Below are 14596 nucleotides of genomic sequence, written 5' to 3' on the forward strand. Positions count from 1 at the left end.
AAAAAAAAAAAAAAAAATAGAAATAGTTTCGTAAAAATCTCAATTTTGGAATATATTTATTTCATAATTTAAGACACTAAATTTGAATTAAAATAAAGGTTTAATTATATTTATTTTTTAAAATTTTAAAAAGTTGTTTACATTTGTTGCTTTCCTCAAACAAGTTAAACTAAGATGTAAAATGTTATTTTTAGTTTTAATTAGATTAGGAGTCTAAAACCGTGAAATTAAGTTGCTTTTTCATTAAAAGTTAAATTTTTGGTATAAAGGAAAAATCATATATATTAATGTGGTTGATTGGGTAGCGTGGGGGTGGAGCTCCATAATGTTTTGTGAGTCACACATAATTTTAGTACCTCCTTGATTTTTGTTCTTGTTGCGCTACTAGTATATAGATCTTAATTTTTATCAATCAAGATTCCCGAGAATAAAATAATTATAATAAAATTAAAAAACAAAGAAAGTTAAGTGATTTATTTTTAGTTATGATAAATGTCAACGTGAAAATGTTATTCCTTTTTATAGAGCGTTGAAAATATAGACTTTTATAATATAATTTTATAACAAATAAAACTCCTGTGCTCATTTTTACATATACTGCTTTAAAATGTTATAATTAAATGAATTTTAAACCTATAATATAAAAAAAATTATTCTCAAACTTGTCAGAATCCTGTAAAATCACAAAATGACCAATTTAATATCTTATTTATTTTCATAGCATGTGAAATACAAACAATTAACTTAGTGTTGTATGGCTTCATACATATACGTGTTATATAGTAAGCAATATATGGATGAGAATAGGAAACATATTAATAGATCTAATGGCTTCTAAAAAAATAACTGATTATAAATATGAGTAATACAATATTGTAAACTAAATACACATTTTTAATTTAAATCAATATCGGTTTAATATGCAATTTCAGTTATACAACCCTAATTAATGTACACATAGTTAATACTTGACTAACTATTTAGTATGTGTTATTTGAATTCCCTCAGATTTTATTGCGTAAAACAGTATTATCGAATACATTTTAAATCTTATTTATATTCATCGTATAAAAAAAAACTTTTAATAGATTAAAAGGTCTTTTTTATTGAATTAAGACTGTTTTTTTAACTCAATCATAATCATTAATAAATTTGGATTGGACTTACGGTAAAATTGGCCAAAAGTTTAGTTAATTTAATTATTGACGGATACTTCTTATAAACTTTTCTCTTATCTCCTAAGGAAATGCCAATCACTGAATTCAACTAAACTTGAAATTTACATATACTTACTCAAATTATAATTCGACTAGCTTAAATTGATATATGGACTAAACTAGTAAAAATATATTATACATCGTATCAATTAATTAATTTACAGGTTTATATTCATTAAATTTTTATGTTTTACTTTCAATTTAAGTACTCTTTATTGAGGTTGTTTTTAAAATTATAAATATCTCAAATAATGATTTGTCATTAATTTATCAAGTGTATAATATATTTAAATTTTGTCGATCCTTTCCTTCAGTTAATAAGAACTTACAGGTTTTATTCCTTCTCATTCTAATAATTTTATAAATATTAAATAAAATCTCGTCTTCTATATAAAAACAAAGTTCATTTAGAAGATCGTTGGACGTAACCATCTATTAATTTATAAAATTAATTTTAGTACTAAATGATTTACTTTTCATTTTAATTCTTAGCAAAATATATATATATATACTCTCTTTTAAGCTGTCAAAAAAAAAAAAAAATTATAAACATTCGTTTGTTTATTATACAGGTATGTTAATGTCAGAAAATGGTCTGCAAAACGGTCCAACATCAAATGTGGGTAGTTACACTATGGGTAAGTAAAATTTTTATCCACATTAGATTTAATTTTATTATTTTTATTCTACACATTGATTGTAAAAAATTGATTGAACACACTAGAAAATAATATTAATTAATGAATTTAGATTTAAAAAATGATAATATTAAATTACATTGATAATTTTTGTATAATTACATATTATACACATAGTATGTTGCTTTAATTAATAAAATAATAATAATAATTATACAGGGTGTTCAGTAAGTCAGGAANAGGTGGCCAATTTATCATAATCCACTCGATTAATTGCAAAATAAATAGAATATTGGAAAAATGATTTTTGATATCTTTTAATTACATATAATTCATGATTATTCTGTTAATAATTACTTTTTAGAATTATCTCTTGTAAATTAAAGGGATGTAAACATAATTTTTTTAAATGTCAACATACATATTTAACTCACTCATAAAATAGAAAATGATCTAATTAAAAAATTAATTGGTTGATAACAACTTTTGAACCAGTAATTCAAAAGTTATTAACAATTTAAAGTAATGTCTGGAGGTGAAGAGTATGTGCTGCTACTATATCACGAGTCATTTCCCAGCTGTACTCTTTGTCCCGCCTAGATAAAAAAAAATTAGTGTAACATGTGAAATACTGGTCCAAAAGTTATTATCGGTCAGTCATTTTCTTAATTACATAATTTTCTTTTTCATTAGCTAATTATGTATGCTATCATAAAAAAAAAAAATAAAGGTGATACCCCTTTAAGATATAAAGAATGATTTTAAAAAGTAATTATTAACTGATAAATCAAGAATTATATGTAACTAAAAGAAATTAAAAACTGTTTTTCCTACATTGTATTTATTTTGGGAGCAATCGAATGCTTTATGATAAACCTATCACCTTGTACATATATATAAATTATAATTTTTTGAAAAAGTTGATACTCCTACTATTTTTACTCAGAGATTTAGTATTGAATTCCATAAAACTCCATGAAAAATAGGAACTCTATGGTCAATGCCTTAAAAGATTTATATTACGTCATATCCATGACGCAATACAGTCGTAAATATCGTTTGATTTTGTCTTTATTCTCAACAATCCGTTCATTATATTAATTAAGTGTACATCAATAATAAAAACATTTAAATTTTTATATAAATCAAGTATTATGTTAAAAAAAAAATTATAGCGTGTTTAAATTTATTTTGAATATAAACATTTTTCTTTGGAAATTATAATTAAAATCAAAATTATGTTTTAGCTCCTTGTAAGCGAAAAGAAGAAACCCAAACTATAGTTTCTGAACATTCGAGTACTCCGAAAAAACCCAGATTGGTGTTCACAGACCTTCAGCGTCGAACATTACAAGCAATCTTTAAGGTTTGTAAAATTTTTATAGATTAACATCATCACTTCGTTTCTTTTCCTCAATCATAATACAAATTTAATTTAGATTGAAATTATCAAACTACCAATGATAAATCTACAATCATTAAATAACAAAGATTCATTTACAGGAAACAAAAAGGCCATCCAAGGAAATGCAGGTGACGATAGCACGTCAGTTAGGTCTAGAACCAACAACGGTGGGTAACTTCTTCATGAACGCCCGTCGGCGCTCTATGGACAAGTGGAAAGACGAGGATCCCAAAGCAATAGCCGCGGCCAATCACCAAGACGGAGGAATGATTAGCTTACAGACCATGGGTAATCATCAGTCAGAAGTATTGTGACCAACAATGCATAACGGTTAGACATTGCATAAAAGTCGGCCGTTTTTGCTAACCAGCAAGAAAGTAGAACACAAAGAGTTAGAGTACAACTAAACATGTGATTAATTTAATTGATTTTCTTGTTTATTTTTAGAGTAATTTTTCTTTGCTATATTTGTATGACTATAATTTCAAATGGATATTTTATGCTGAACAGCAGAAGTCCTTCTCAGGGTATTGTGCCTAAGTGTTGATTGGACCCTATTGATTTAGAGACATAAACCGTGTGAAACATAGCACACTCATAGTAACATTCTATATTTTCTAGTCATTTCGCCATGTTACCTTACTAAGCGTGCAACAAAAAACGTTATTTTTGATATTTTAATTTCATTAGACTTTCTCTGTATATTGGATTTTGCTAATCACTATATTTTCTTATTTTTTTTTTTTTTATAAATGACAAAAAACATTCAAAATCATTCCTAATGATACAACTTTAAGTAATAAAATTAATTTAAATATGTTTTTAAGTTTTAACGAGTTAGCGTTACTGATCTCTTCGTCTAGTCTTATTTTGTTATTACAAATATTATTTTTATTTTTGTTAATTTTTCATTGGACGAATATCGAAAAGTCTGCAAAAACAATCTAGTCAACTTGTAAATTGAAATAATTAACACAAACGCTCAAGAATTAACAATTGGCCAATATAATTTTATGATTTTAAAAGTAAATTTTAATATATTAAACCAGATTAATATAATAAAATTCCAAAATATTTTCTTTTCATTTTTCATCATACCTAAAAACCCCATGGATGTATTCAATTTACTCAATTTCCTATTTTATTTACAGGAATTTGTTTGTTTAATTTGTTACATTAAACAAATTTAACTAGTTTCATTTTAGCTTTTTTTAATTATTATTCATCAATTTACACGTCATTATGACATATGGCCAAAAATTAGTAATACTTCTAAATAGGTTTAAGTTTATATTGTATTATGAGATTTATCTAATTTTACAGTAAAATTATTCTTTTATTAATAATTTGATAAGACTACTTATAAGATTATATATAAACTTTAAATTAAATCTTATAAGTAGTTTAAAATATAATCTCTTAAACAGGATCAAGAATTTTCGATTAATGTTGTAAATTTATAAAAAAAATCAATTAAAAAGTCAAAAATTTTAAAAAATTATTCAGTGTTAGTCTACTTTAAATTTATATTACCTTTGAAATAATCAAGAATTTATTTTAAAACTTAAAGTAACTTATTTTACTTTTTTATCCTAAAATATTGTTTAATGGCTAAATAAAATTAATTAATAGAATAATGTTTAAACAATTTTTTAATTATCTATCAAAGACAGTTTCTATATTATTTAGAGTATTTTTTTAATTTCAAAACAACTTGATATATAAATAATTTTACTATGTAAACAACTCTGTAAATAAATATATAATGTTATAATAAATCTTTATGTTTTATTTGTTTAAAAAAAAAATTAAGAACCAGTTTGTAATCAAATATAAATATTTATTTAAACATAAATTTTTTATCATTTGAAAGTTAATACTGATCTGATCTAATGTTCATTAATTTCAAGCTGAATAACTTATTACAATATTTTTGTATATTATTTCTTAATGTGTTACTTGTTTTTATTTTTAGTTTATACTACTAATCTAGTCATTGTTTATATTTTAAACATCTTTATGTATAAAGTGGGTGTTTTTATATATATATTTTTAATAAGTCCATTTCTAGTCATTGAAATACTACCAAATGTATTAAAATAGTTTATACAATTATCTAGTCATAATATTACTTATGAATGTACAAACACAATGTATAGCCTACACTAATGATATTTTTATTTTAGTGTAATTGTTAGCAATATTTTCAGGATAAATCACATGTTTTTGTTTTGTAGATTTGTACAACCGCTATACAAGATAGGGAAACAATACAACTTAAGAATATTATTTTGTTTTCTGTAAGAAAAATCTATTTTGTAACATGAAATTTTTTTAAAAATATCTAAAATAATAAATACATTAGTAAATAATAAATTTAAATAATTCTGTTAATTTGTCATTATTTTTAGAAGAAATAGTTAAATAGAAAAAAAAACAGTGCAGTTAGGGCCCGTATGTAAAATTTTGTGATATTAAACACCAGAATGCAGGGTGACCAATTTTGGGTAAGACACTCATTTTCTCAGAAATTATTAAAAAATTTTAGTTTTTACATGCGACAAAAATATTTGTTTCAAAAAACTTTACAATAATAAGTTTTTCACCTCTTTAGAGATTATTTCTTATGATTGTTCTTAATATAAATTGTCCACATCGGTGACTGACACTGTATAATAGTAAACTTTCGTTGAATAAAAAAATATACGACTATCATTAGTAAGGCCCTATTTTTTTACAAAAAATGCGCATAAATATGTGTGTAAAATATTAAGAATATGCAAAAAAAATGTTTTGTGATCTAAAAAACAAATATCTTAAAACAATTACATAACGTAAAATAACTTTTAGTATTATTTGTTTTTAGATTTGAATCATTTATTTAAAAAACGACGGAAGTTAATAATATTAAAATAGTAAAAAACTGTTTTCTAAATTTTGTTTTAAATGCTTCAATTGGTATATTATGTTGTAAATGAAATAGCTAAAGAGTCTTTTTGTAACTTAAACGCAACAAAAAGTTCTAGACTTGCGTCATCTCTACAATATATGACTTTTTCCGATATATAAATGTAGATTTAACTACAGTAAGTTTATATCTAGAATCTACATCAGAAAATGTTTAATATTTGTTTGAAAATTATTTAAAAAAAAGTGTCTGTTCATAAAAACATATTGCACTTGAAAGTTTAATTTTCAACATTTTGTGTCTTAAATAAGTGGTTAAATGTTTTTTAAATCTATCTTTTATTCTTTAAATGATTTCTGATTTTTTTTTATGGTAGCATACATACTTTAATAGATCAAGTGTCAGGAAATGTTCTAAATAAGATAATTACTGGTCAATAACAACTCTTAAATCAGTATTTCTAAAGTCATTAAACATGTTTAAATGTAAACTGTAGGTGAGACGTGTGTCATTTTAATGTATCATAACGTTTTTTTTTTTTTTTGCTACACTCCTCATCCTACTCAGGTATAACATGTTAATGACTTATATGAATAATATATGAAAATATTATAGTATTCATGAAGTACTGATTCAATATTTGTTATTAATCAGTAATTTAGTTGTATAATTTTCTAATATACAAGTTAGAAAAATATATTCGTTACCATCAGTAATTTAATCGTGAATTTATTGTACGATATTTAGTATATAATTGAAAATTGTGATAGATGAACATGGGTAATTCGCGCCTCACACACCCTACCACTTTTCAAAAATATAATTACTTTATACCCTCTCCTTAAATAATCATCATCCTTTAAAAAGAAGTCCTTGCATGATAAAATTGACAAAAAATATTAGCAATTAGAAAAATTTTGCAGCTCTTTTAAAGAAGAATTTTAATCTATCTATACTTCTTAATTGTCATTTATAATAAAAATAAATACGTATTAAATATACAAGATAAAAGGTTTCTTTTGTTTAGAGATATATGTCCAAGAAAAATTAGTTTTATTTATAGCATAAGTTTTTTTATTAGTATTTTAAAAAGGTATATATGAAATTTAACTAATTTACAATTGTTCGTTTATTTTATAAAGGAATGGAAGTTTTATAATGTTTATTAAATAAAAATGTTGGTAACAAAATTATACTTGTGATACCACTACTTAAATAGAAAGTTATAAAAAATATCAATAGTCAGAAAGAAACACATTTTAATAATTATATAAGAACATCAAACGCAAAAACATAAATAAAAAATAAAAAGGTTGTGATACTAAAATAGATAAAATTTTATTTGGATTTCATCACTATCTGTTTGGAAAATTAGATTTGTATTTGAATAAGCATTACAAAAGATTGCTGTAACAATTTAATAATTATATATTACAACAGAAAAGAAACATAAAATTTCAATACAGTAAATCTTCCATATGTCATCAAAAATTAATAAATTAAATAATTGACATAATAATTAAATTTTAAATAGGGAACACATCACCGAATTAAGATGAATTAATAATTATAAACTAAAAAATGTCATTAATTTCATTAACGATTTCATCATAAAGATCATACAAATGTTTTTATCTTTTGGTACAGATCATATTTACAAACAAAAAAATTTATATATATATTTACAATAAAATGAAATAGGTTTGATTGTGAACAATTAGAATATTATCCATCTTAAAGAACTAAATGTTAGAAAGAATTTCCATTACATGGTTTGGAAGAATAGTCTCTAACCGATCAAGACAATAATTAACTGGTACAATAATCCACATGCAGATCTGTAAGAATATCAGTAATTTAAATATATGTTTTAATAAAAAAATTTTAATTGAATTTACAATATATGCAATGCTTCCAGTAAATTGAGGTTGAAGATAAATCAATAAGGCAAGTATTGCTGAAAAGGAACTAAGCCCAGCAGTGAAATGGATGAAAAATGGCATGTCTTTCTTTGGAAAAACACTTAGCTTATGATGAGCTGAAACACCAAATAGTTGTAACATTTTTAGATATCAATTGTCATTGACCTTTATTTACCTGGTAATAATTCTCTATCTGCAAGCTCAGTACATGTTGGGTATGGATGAAATAAATATCCTTTTTCCAATGGATATGGAATTTGATTAAAAGAACTCTCCCATGTAGCGTTTAAAACATTTATAGCTCCTTTCACACGTTTCCAATGAGTTAAATGAAAAAATGCATAAGAAACTGCTTCACTGTCACCTCTTTTTAATATGTGTTCAGGAGGTAAAATATAAGATTTCATCTCCAATAAGTACTAAAATGTATAATTCAATAAATTTTAATTTATTTTATACAGAAATAAAATATAAGTAAAATACATGCTTTAATACTTAAAGAATATAACATCTTACTCAATCAATCTTCTCATTAATGCATATTTATGTAATAATAATATTTAATAATAATAAAATAGTAAATACTTTTGGAACATGAGGATTAAATTCAACAGCTCGATGAATTGCTTCAATTGCTACTTCCTCTGCTGATGTAGGGCCCTTTTTCAGCAAATTTTCTGGGTTAAATCTATAAGTTAAACAAACATTATAAGCCTGGAGATTAGCACTATTCCGACTCATTTATTGTCATTTATCATGTAGTAGTTAATTTTGAAATATACCAAAAATAGTTTTACCAGGAAAGTGTCCACTACTAGTTCTTAGTACACAAATTAATAAATTTAAATAATTGTATCAAAAATAACCTTTAATTTAGTTTAAAATTTTATGATTTATAATAGTTTTAAAAAACATACTTTTAATTAGAGATAGATGGATAATATAAACTCATTTATTTTATATAAAGATGGCTTTATGACTATACAATGGAATCCATAATGAAATTTAAGGAAAAATAAATACCAAAAGAAAAAAATTAATTCACATGCATATAAAATCAGAAAGATAGCATACAAGATTGGCAAAGTAAGATAATAGTTGCTTAAATTAAATTTAATCTGTTTCAAACAAAATTGAATATCTTTTTAAAATATATTAAATTCATCTTATAGTATAGTTGTTACCAAATAAAAAAAAAACAATATTTAAAAAAAAACCATTAAAACTTATACTAATTTTTATAAAATATAATTAATAACTTTAGATTTTGTTAGATTTATATCATCATATTTGAGTAATACAATAGTATCTTCTTTATAAGATATGAAATTTAAACATGTATTGTATTTGAACAATTTTTCTAATATCTATCTTTTAAATACTTTATTAGATTAGTAAACCAACCACAAATAATAAAAATTTAAGTTCAAATATATTCATGCTAATTAAAGATAATTTACTTGTCAGCAATAGGACGAATTTTGAGCAGTGCAGATGTGTAACAAATTACTGCAGATTTTGGTAGATTTATATCATCATATTTAGCTAATACAGACTGTACATCAGCATATGATTGCATTTCTAATAATACTTCAATAAGATTTTCATGTACATTCAGAATGTTCATTATTGGAGGCATTTCTTTACTTAACTAGTAATATAAACATAAATCAAAGTAGTATTAGGTAATATATAAAATATCTATTCTTGAAATTTATTATTAATTAGTAATTGTTAAAACAAACATAGTAATCAATACTTTTTTTTTTGTTAAATTTTGATACGATAACAGCTAAAGAATTATTTTTAATAAATTAAGTTGTACCTACATCTCTATACATTTTTACAGCTTCTTTTAATTTTCCCAATTTTCTGCAGCACATAGCAATCCTTCTTCGTACATATATTAATACATTTAAGTCTCTTCCTTTGAAATAGATAAGTTATATAAATTTAGTTTTATAGTACATACTTAGTATTGTATAAACAACAAACATATTAAAAATGTTAATTTACAATTTACAGCTAGGATCTCGCATATTTTCCATGCATTTTTTTTTATTATAATTAAAAACATAAGAGGGAAATATGTTTTTTATTGTGCTGATATTTGTCCATCAGATTGAATTACATCTCAAAATTTTTTATTTTTCTATTTTAGTACTAATATGAATAAAAAATATTAAATTTTAAGCCAAACAAGTTTTATTAATCTAAGTAGATCTAAGTAGATTAAGTTGTTATCAAACACCATAGAGTTGTCAATTTTATTTGACCTCTTTGATAACATTTTTTTTTCGAGTTGTGTCATGAGATTTATACCATATATTTTGATAAACTTTATTTTAAAGGGGGTATTACAACAATTTAGAATAAACCAAAATTATTTTAAATTATCATAATGAAATTGGTATATATTGATCAGGTAAATAAAAAAAGTTTGAAAGTATTATTCACACTTTAAACTATAATTCATTAAAAATATACTTTATAGTTTACCTATAATTTAATTCTGTTGATATGAAATTATTAAGAACTAGTTTTATGATTTATTGTAAGAAATACTTAAAAATTTGTTTCAATGTAATTTTAAGTGTAACAAATAAAATATATTTATTTATTTTTACCATTTTGGGGAATTTTTGGATTTTACAAAGACACCTATAACATTTGATAAATTTAGACTAAATAATATAAAATAGTCTATTGACTAATAAATTAATAATGAAATAAAAACAAAAAATATATATAAATATTACTATGCTGCATTTCAATACTGGCATCTAGATGATGAGATTTCTGAGTTTTTTTATAATTTGTTTCTGCTAGTTTTAAAGCTTTTCTTAAAATTTTTTCAGCCTTTACCATAGTTGGTGCTTCTTCTTCAGCAAGCATTATTAAAGCTGTTACACAATCTGGATTCTTTTCAAGAGCCAAATGTGCAGCTTTAACCCTAGCTTCTGGTACCCTTTCCCTCCATGCTGCTTGCATAACTAAAATACAATTTCAAATATTATTTAAAGAAAATTTAGAAAATAAATTCTCATACTTTCATAGTCAGGCTTTCCATTATCGGCTTCACAAATAAAAAATGCCTGGTGATCTTGAGCAGAAAGATTCATGTCATAAAATGTTAATGGTTCTTTTTTAGTTGAATTAAAATACCTAAAAATCCATTCATTAATATTTTAATATCTATACGAGCCAAAATTATGATCACATAAAAATTATTTCAATGGATATTTGTTAAATTAATTTTAAATTATTATATTTAATTTTAAATATATAACAATTTCGGAAATAAAAATTGTTAAATATACAAACAGAGTGATCCGTTCATCATAAATCATTTAATTACTTGCAAAATAAAAATAATTAACAATTTTTTATTTCTATATAGTTCTCAAATTATTAGTTATGTAATACATTTTAAGTCCATCTCTTATTCCTTGTAAAGTTGTTCAATTTACTTTTTTAAATAGAATCATATATTTAATGTTTTTTAATGTAGGCATATTTATCATTTTTATTTACGTTAGCATTCTTTATTTTACTTAATTTGTTTGTCAGTTATAATACTGTTATTAAAATAAAGTTTTGATTTTTGAAGTTAAAATACGTGTAAAACATACAAGAAATTTTAAATACAGTAATTAAGTATCAGGAATGAGCTTAAATAATATTACATAGCTAATAATTCAAGAACATTATGTAACTTAAAATAGCAAAAAAAAAAAAAAAGAATTATCAATTATTTTTATTTTTTGAATAACTGAGTGACTTGTGATAAATTGATCTGCTTGTATATATTTACACATGAACATAATAATTTTTTGATTACAAAACATTATAGCTTAAACCTGTAAATAAAATTTTTAAATTGAATCATATAAAACATAATTAATTATCTATTAACTTTTGAAATTTTTAAGTTAAATTTAAAAATTTCTTGATTTTTAAAACCAAAGAACATTAAAAAATTATAAAAGAAATATTAAAAAAATTACATTTTTTGTATAAAAATGTTGTACTAAGTTTTAAAAAAAGTCGAGTTTTCAATAATCTTTTATATAAAATTGTGACTTAGGTCTAATAACGAGATTTTTTTTCTATGTGATCATTTATAATGACTTGCTAACTTAATTTAATAGCAAAAAAATCATATTTTTTTAATATATTATTTTCTACTTAAAATATACAATTCATTTTTCGATTTAAAACTCTTCAATGTACATGTATCTTAATATTTTATAAAACTATAAATAATTGTATAATGATATAAAAACTTTAAAAAAAAAATGTTAAAATTCAACCTAACATTTTAAACATGTGTTGTTTCAGCAAACACAAATAGGAGAAATAGTCAAATATTAGCTTATATATATGTATAAAAAAAAAATGTTAACTTAATGCCATTATTATCCTTTTATCCTGACTATTTGCGGTCAGTGCTATCATATGATTAAACAGGTTTTTACACCAACTGTCGACTTGACACAATTTCATTATAGCTGAGGGAGAATTTTTAACTTATAGTAAATAATCTAATGCAAAAATAAACTAACTTGTAGTTAAAAAGCCTGTTGTTATTTGTATAAAACAACAAAAAATACACATCAAATTTGAGTTCTATACTGTAACATAATAAACTGTTACAAAAAAAATTATTTTATATATAAAAGGAGTAACGGTAATGATTTTTAGTTCTTCATGAGTTACATTTTTAATTTTATAAAGTTCATTTTCAAATATTAAAACGAAGATAAAATTAATTATAAATTATTTTATAATGAAAAATATTATTAAATGATAATTATTATGTTTTTTAAACATGAAGTTTTTAAAAGCTTTTAAGATACCTAATATATTCAGCACCTCGAAAAAGTCCTAATGGATTTCTCCATACTTTGCATTCTGAAAGTATAAACATTTTTTATTATTACATACTGGATTTAATAAAAACTTTTAAATTATTGGTACCTGGTACTGGTTGACTAGTTTCATTACAACCACCAATCCAGGGACTTATGTAATTCAAAGAAAACTGTTCAATAAAAGACACTCCATACTTTTGAAAGTAAATCCATTCAAGAACCTGTAAAAATTATTTACTACATGATATTTAAGTTTAAACTTTTTTTTTTAGTAATAGTTTATATAGATATGCTAGTATTATTGCTATTAAAATAGGATCATGTGAATTATTAGAATTACCATTTTATGATCAATAATTAAATGTAATGCATTTTCAAGCATGCAAAAACACCTGATCTAATAGACAATAATATTCAATTTGATATATATTACTTAATTTATGTATAATTTCTTACCATGATTAATGCTGATATAAATGATGATGTTGCAGTTAAAGCGATGTAAAACTTGGGGGTCAATGAGTCCATGAAGAGTGATACTACAACAAGACATTAATATTATAAAAAAAAATCACTGTTAAACTTGCAAGACTTGTTTTATCATAAACCACTCAATTGCACGCAAAATAAACACAACATTGAAAAAAAATGTTTAGAATATTTTAGTAACATATACTTCATGATTTATCAGCTATTAATTACATATAGGAAACATACCTTATAACTAATTGGGGTGTCAATTTTATCTTTTTAAATAGCAACATACATATTTAATTAAGAAAATGGTTGATAACAACTTTTGAGATAGTATTTTATAAATTATTCTCATTTTTATACTTAGTTGGGAAAAAAAGTAAGGCCGGGAAATGATTAGTCATGAAAATAAAAATACCCACTTCTCACTTCCAGTAATCACTATAAAATTTTAATAACTTCTAAAAGACTGGACCAAAATTTGTTATCAACATGTTATTTTATTAATTAGATTATTATCAAACAAACAAGCATTATATGTTGCTTTTAGAAAAAATAAAGTTGACACCTCTATAAATTATAAGGGATGATTCAAAAAAATAATTTATTGCTGATAAATCAAGAGATATATGTAACAGGGTGAGTTATGATACATTATGTATCATAATATATATACTTTTATTTTTATAATGTAGAATAATGCCATGATATGAAGTCAAAACTCATCTTTACTGTTTTTAACAAAATCTAACCAGTTTAACTGAATTAATAAATATCTTGTAAAATTGTATGAAAGATAATTGAATTTTAAGGCAAACAAAATACAACTGGCTACCAACCTATTTCCCAATTGGGTTTTTTCCGCAAACATTCTCTAGTGTAACAAATCAACAAAATTATTCCTAAATACCAAGCCCACCACAATTTTCTCCATATCCAGCCAAGAAACGACCTAATCATCTTCCGTTCTATTGGCGGGCATTACAGTGAAACAATAATTTAAAAGTGGTAATAATATAAATTCTTTTCACTAGCCGGAATTCAGAAAACTATTCTGTTATCATGCTAAAGTTTGCCGCTAGTTTAATCGATATCTTATCAAAAACGCTGTTGACAGTGTTGCTATTTTCAAAACGTAATAATATGTATTTAATTTTC

The 14596-nt window shown here is 23.2% G+C and overlaps 2 protein-coding genes across 4 annotated transcripts in view; one reads left to right on the forward strand and one right to left on the reverse strand.

The window, feature by feature from the left end:
• The window catches only part of LOC126897624 (hepatocyte nuclear factor 6), a 12040-nt gene extending 8035 nt beyond the window's left edge, over window positions 1-4005 (forward strand). The window contains exons 3-6 of one of the 2 annotated variants that reach the window (XR_007702137.1): window positions 1790-1855; window positions 3103-3221; window positions 3359-3637; window positions 3708-4005. Coding sequence is in view for 1 of the 2 variants with exons in the window: in XM_050671363.1 (XP_050527320.1) it covers window positions 1790-1855; window positions 3103-3221; window positions 3359-3574 (401 nt within the window). In the remaining variant the exon portion in view is untranslated. Of the gene's footprint in view, window positions 1-1789; window positions 1856-3102; window positions 3222-3358 lie in introns of both variants that reach the window. The other variant, XM_050671363.1, reaches the window with a different exon arrangement.
• A 3567-nt stretch (window positions 4006-7572) lies between these two features.
• On the reverse strand, window positions 7573-14503 carry LOC126897635 (protein ST7 homolog). 2 transcript variants are annotated; one of them, XM_050671381.1, is made up of 12 exons: window positions 14278-14503; window positions 13421-13503; window positions 13071-13185; window positions 12950-13004; window positions 11140-11255; window positions 10850-11083; window positions 9920-10017; window positions 9551-9741; window positions 8676-8778; window positions 8266-8509; window positions 8067-8206; window positions 7573-8006 (listed from the first exon to the last, which is right to left on the reverse strand). In XM_050671381.1, exons 1-12 carry the CDS (start codon window positions 14396-14398, stop codon window positions 7911-7913), a joined length of 1596 nt encoding a protein of 531 aa, XP_050527338.1. In that variant the 5' UTR covers window positions 14399-14503; the 3' UTR covers window positions 7573-7910. The 2 variants fall into 2 exon arrangements, with proteins under 2 accessions (XP_050527338.1, XP_050527339.1); XM_050671382.1 differs by lacking the exon at window positions 14278-14503 and adding an exon at window positions 13682-13863.
• Window positions 14504-14596: the final 93 nt, after the last annotated feature.

The sequence above is a fragment of the Daktulosphaira vitifoliae genome, unplaced genomic scaffold, assembly GCF_025091365.1.
Source record: "Daktulosphaira vitifoliae isolate Bord-2020 unplaced genomic scaffold, ASM2509136v1 Scaffold_2, whole genome shotgun sequence".
Taxonomy (NCBI): domain Eukaryota; kingdom Metazoa; phylum Arthropoda; class Insecta; order Hemiptera; family Phylloxeridae; genus Daktulosphaira; species Daktulosphaira vitifoliae.

Coding starts and splice junctions, on each gene's coding strand:
- LOC126897635 (XM_050671381.1), bottom strand. CDS start 14,398: ATGATTAGGTCGTTTCTTGGCTGGATATGGAGAAAATTGTGGTGGGCT. Junction 8,779..9,550: donor ATTCGTCCTATTGCTGACAA/GTAAATTATCTT, acceptor TTTAACTTATAG/ATTTAACCCAGAAAATTTGC. Junction 8,007..8,066: donor CTGGAAGCATTGCATATATT/GTAAATTCAATT, acceptor ATATTCTTACAG/ATCTGCATGTGGATTATTGT.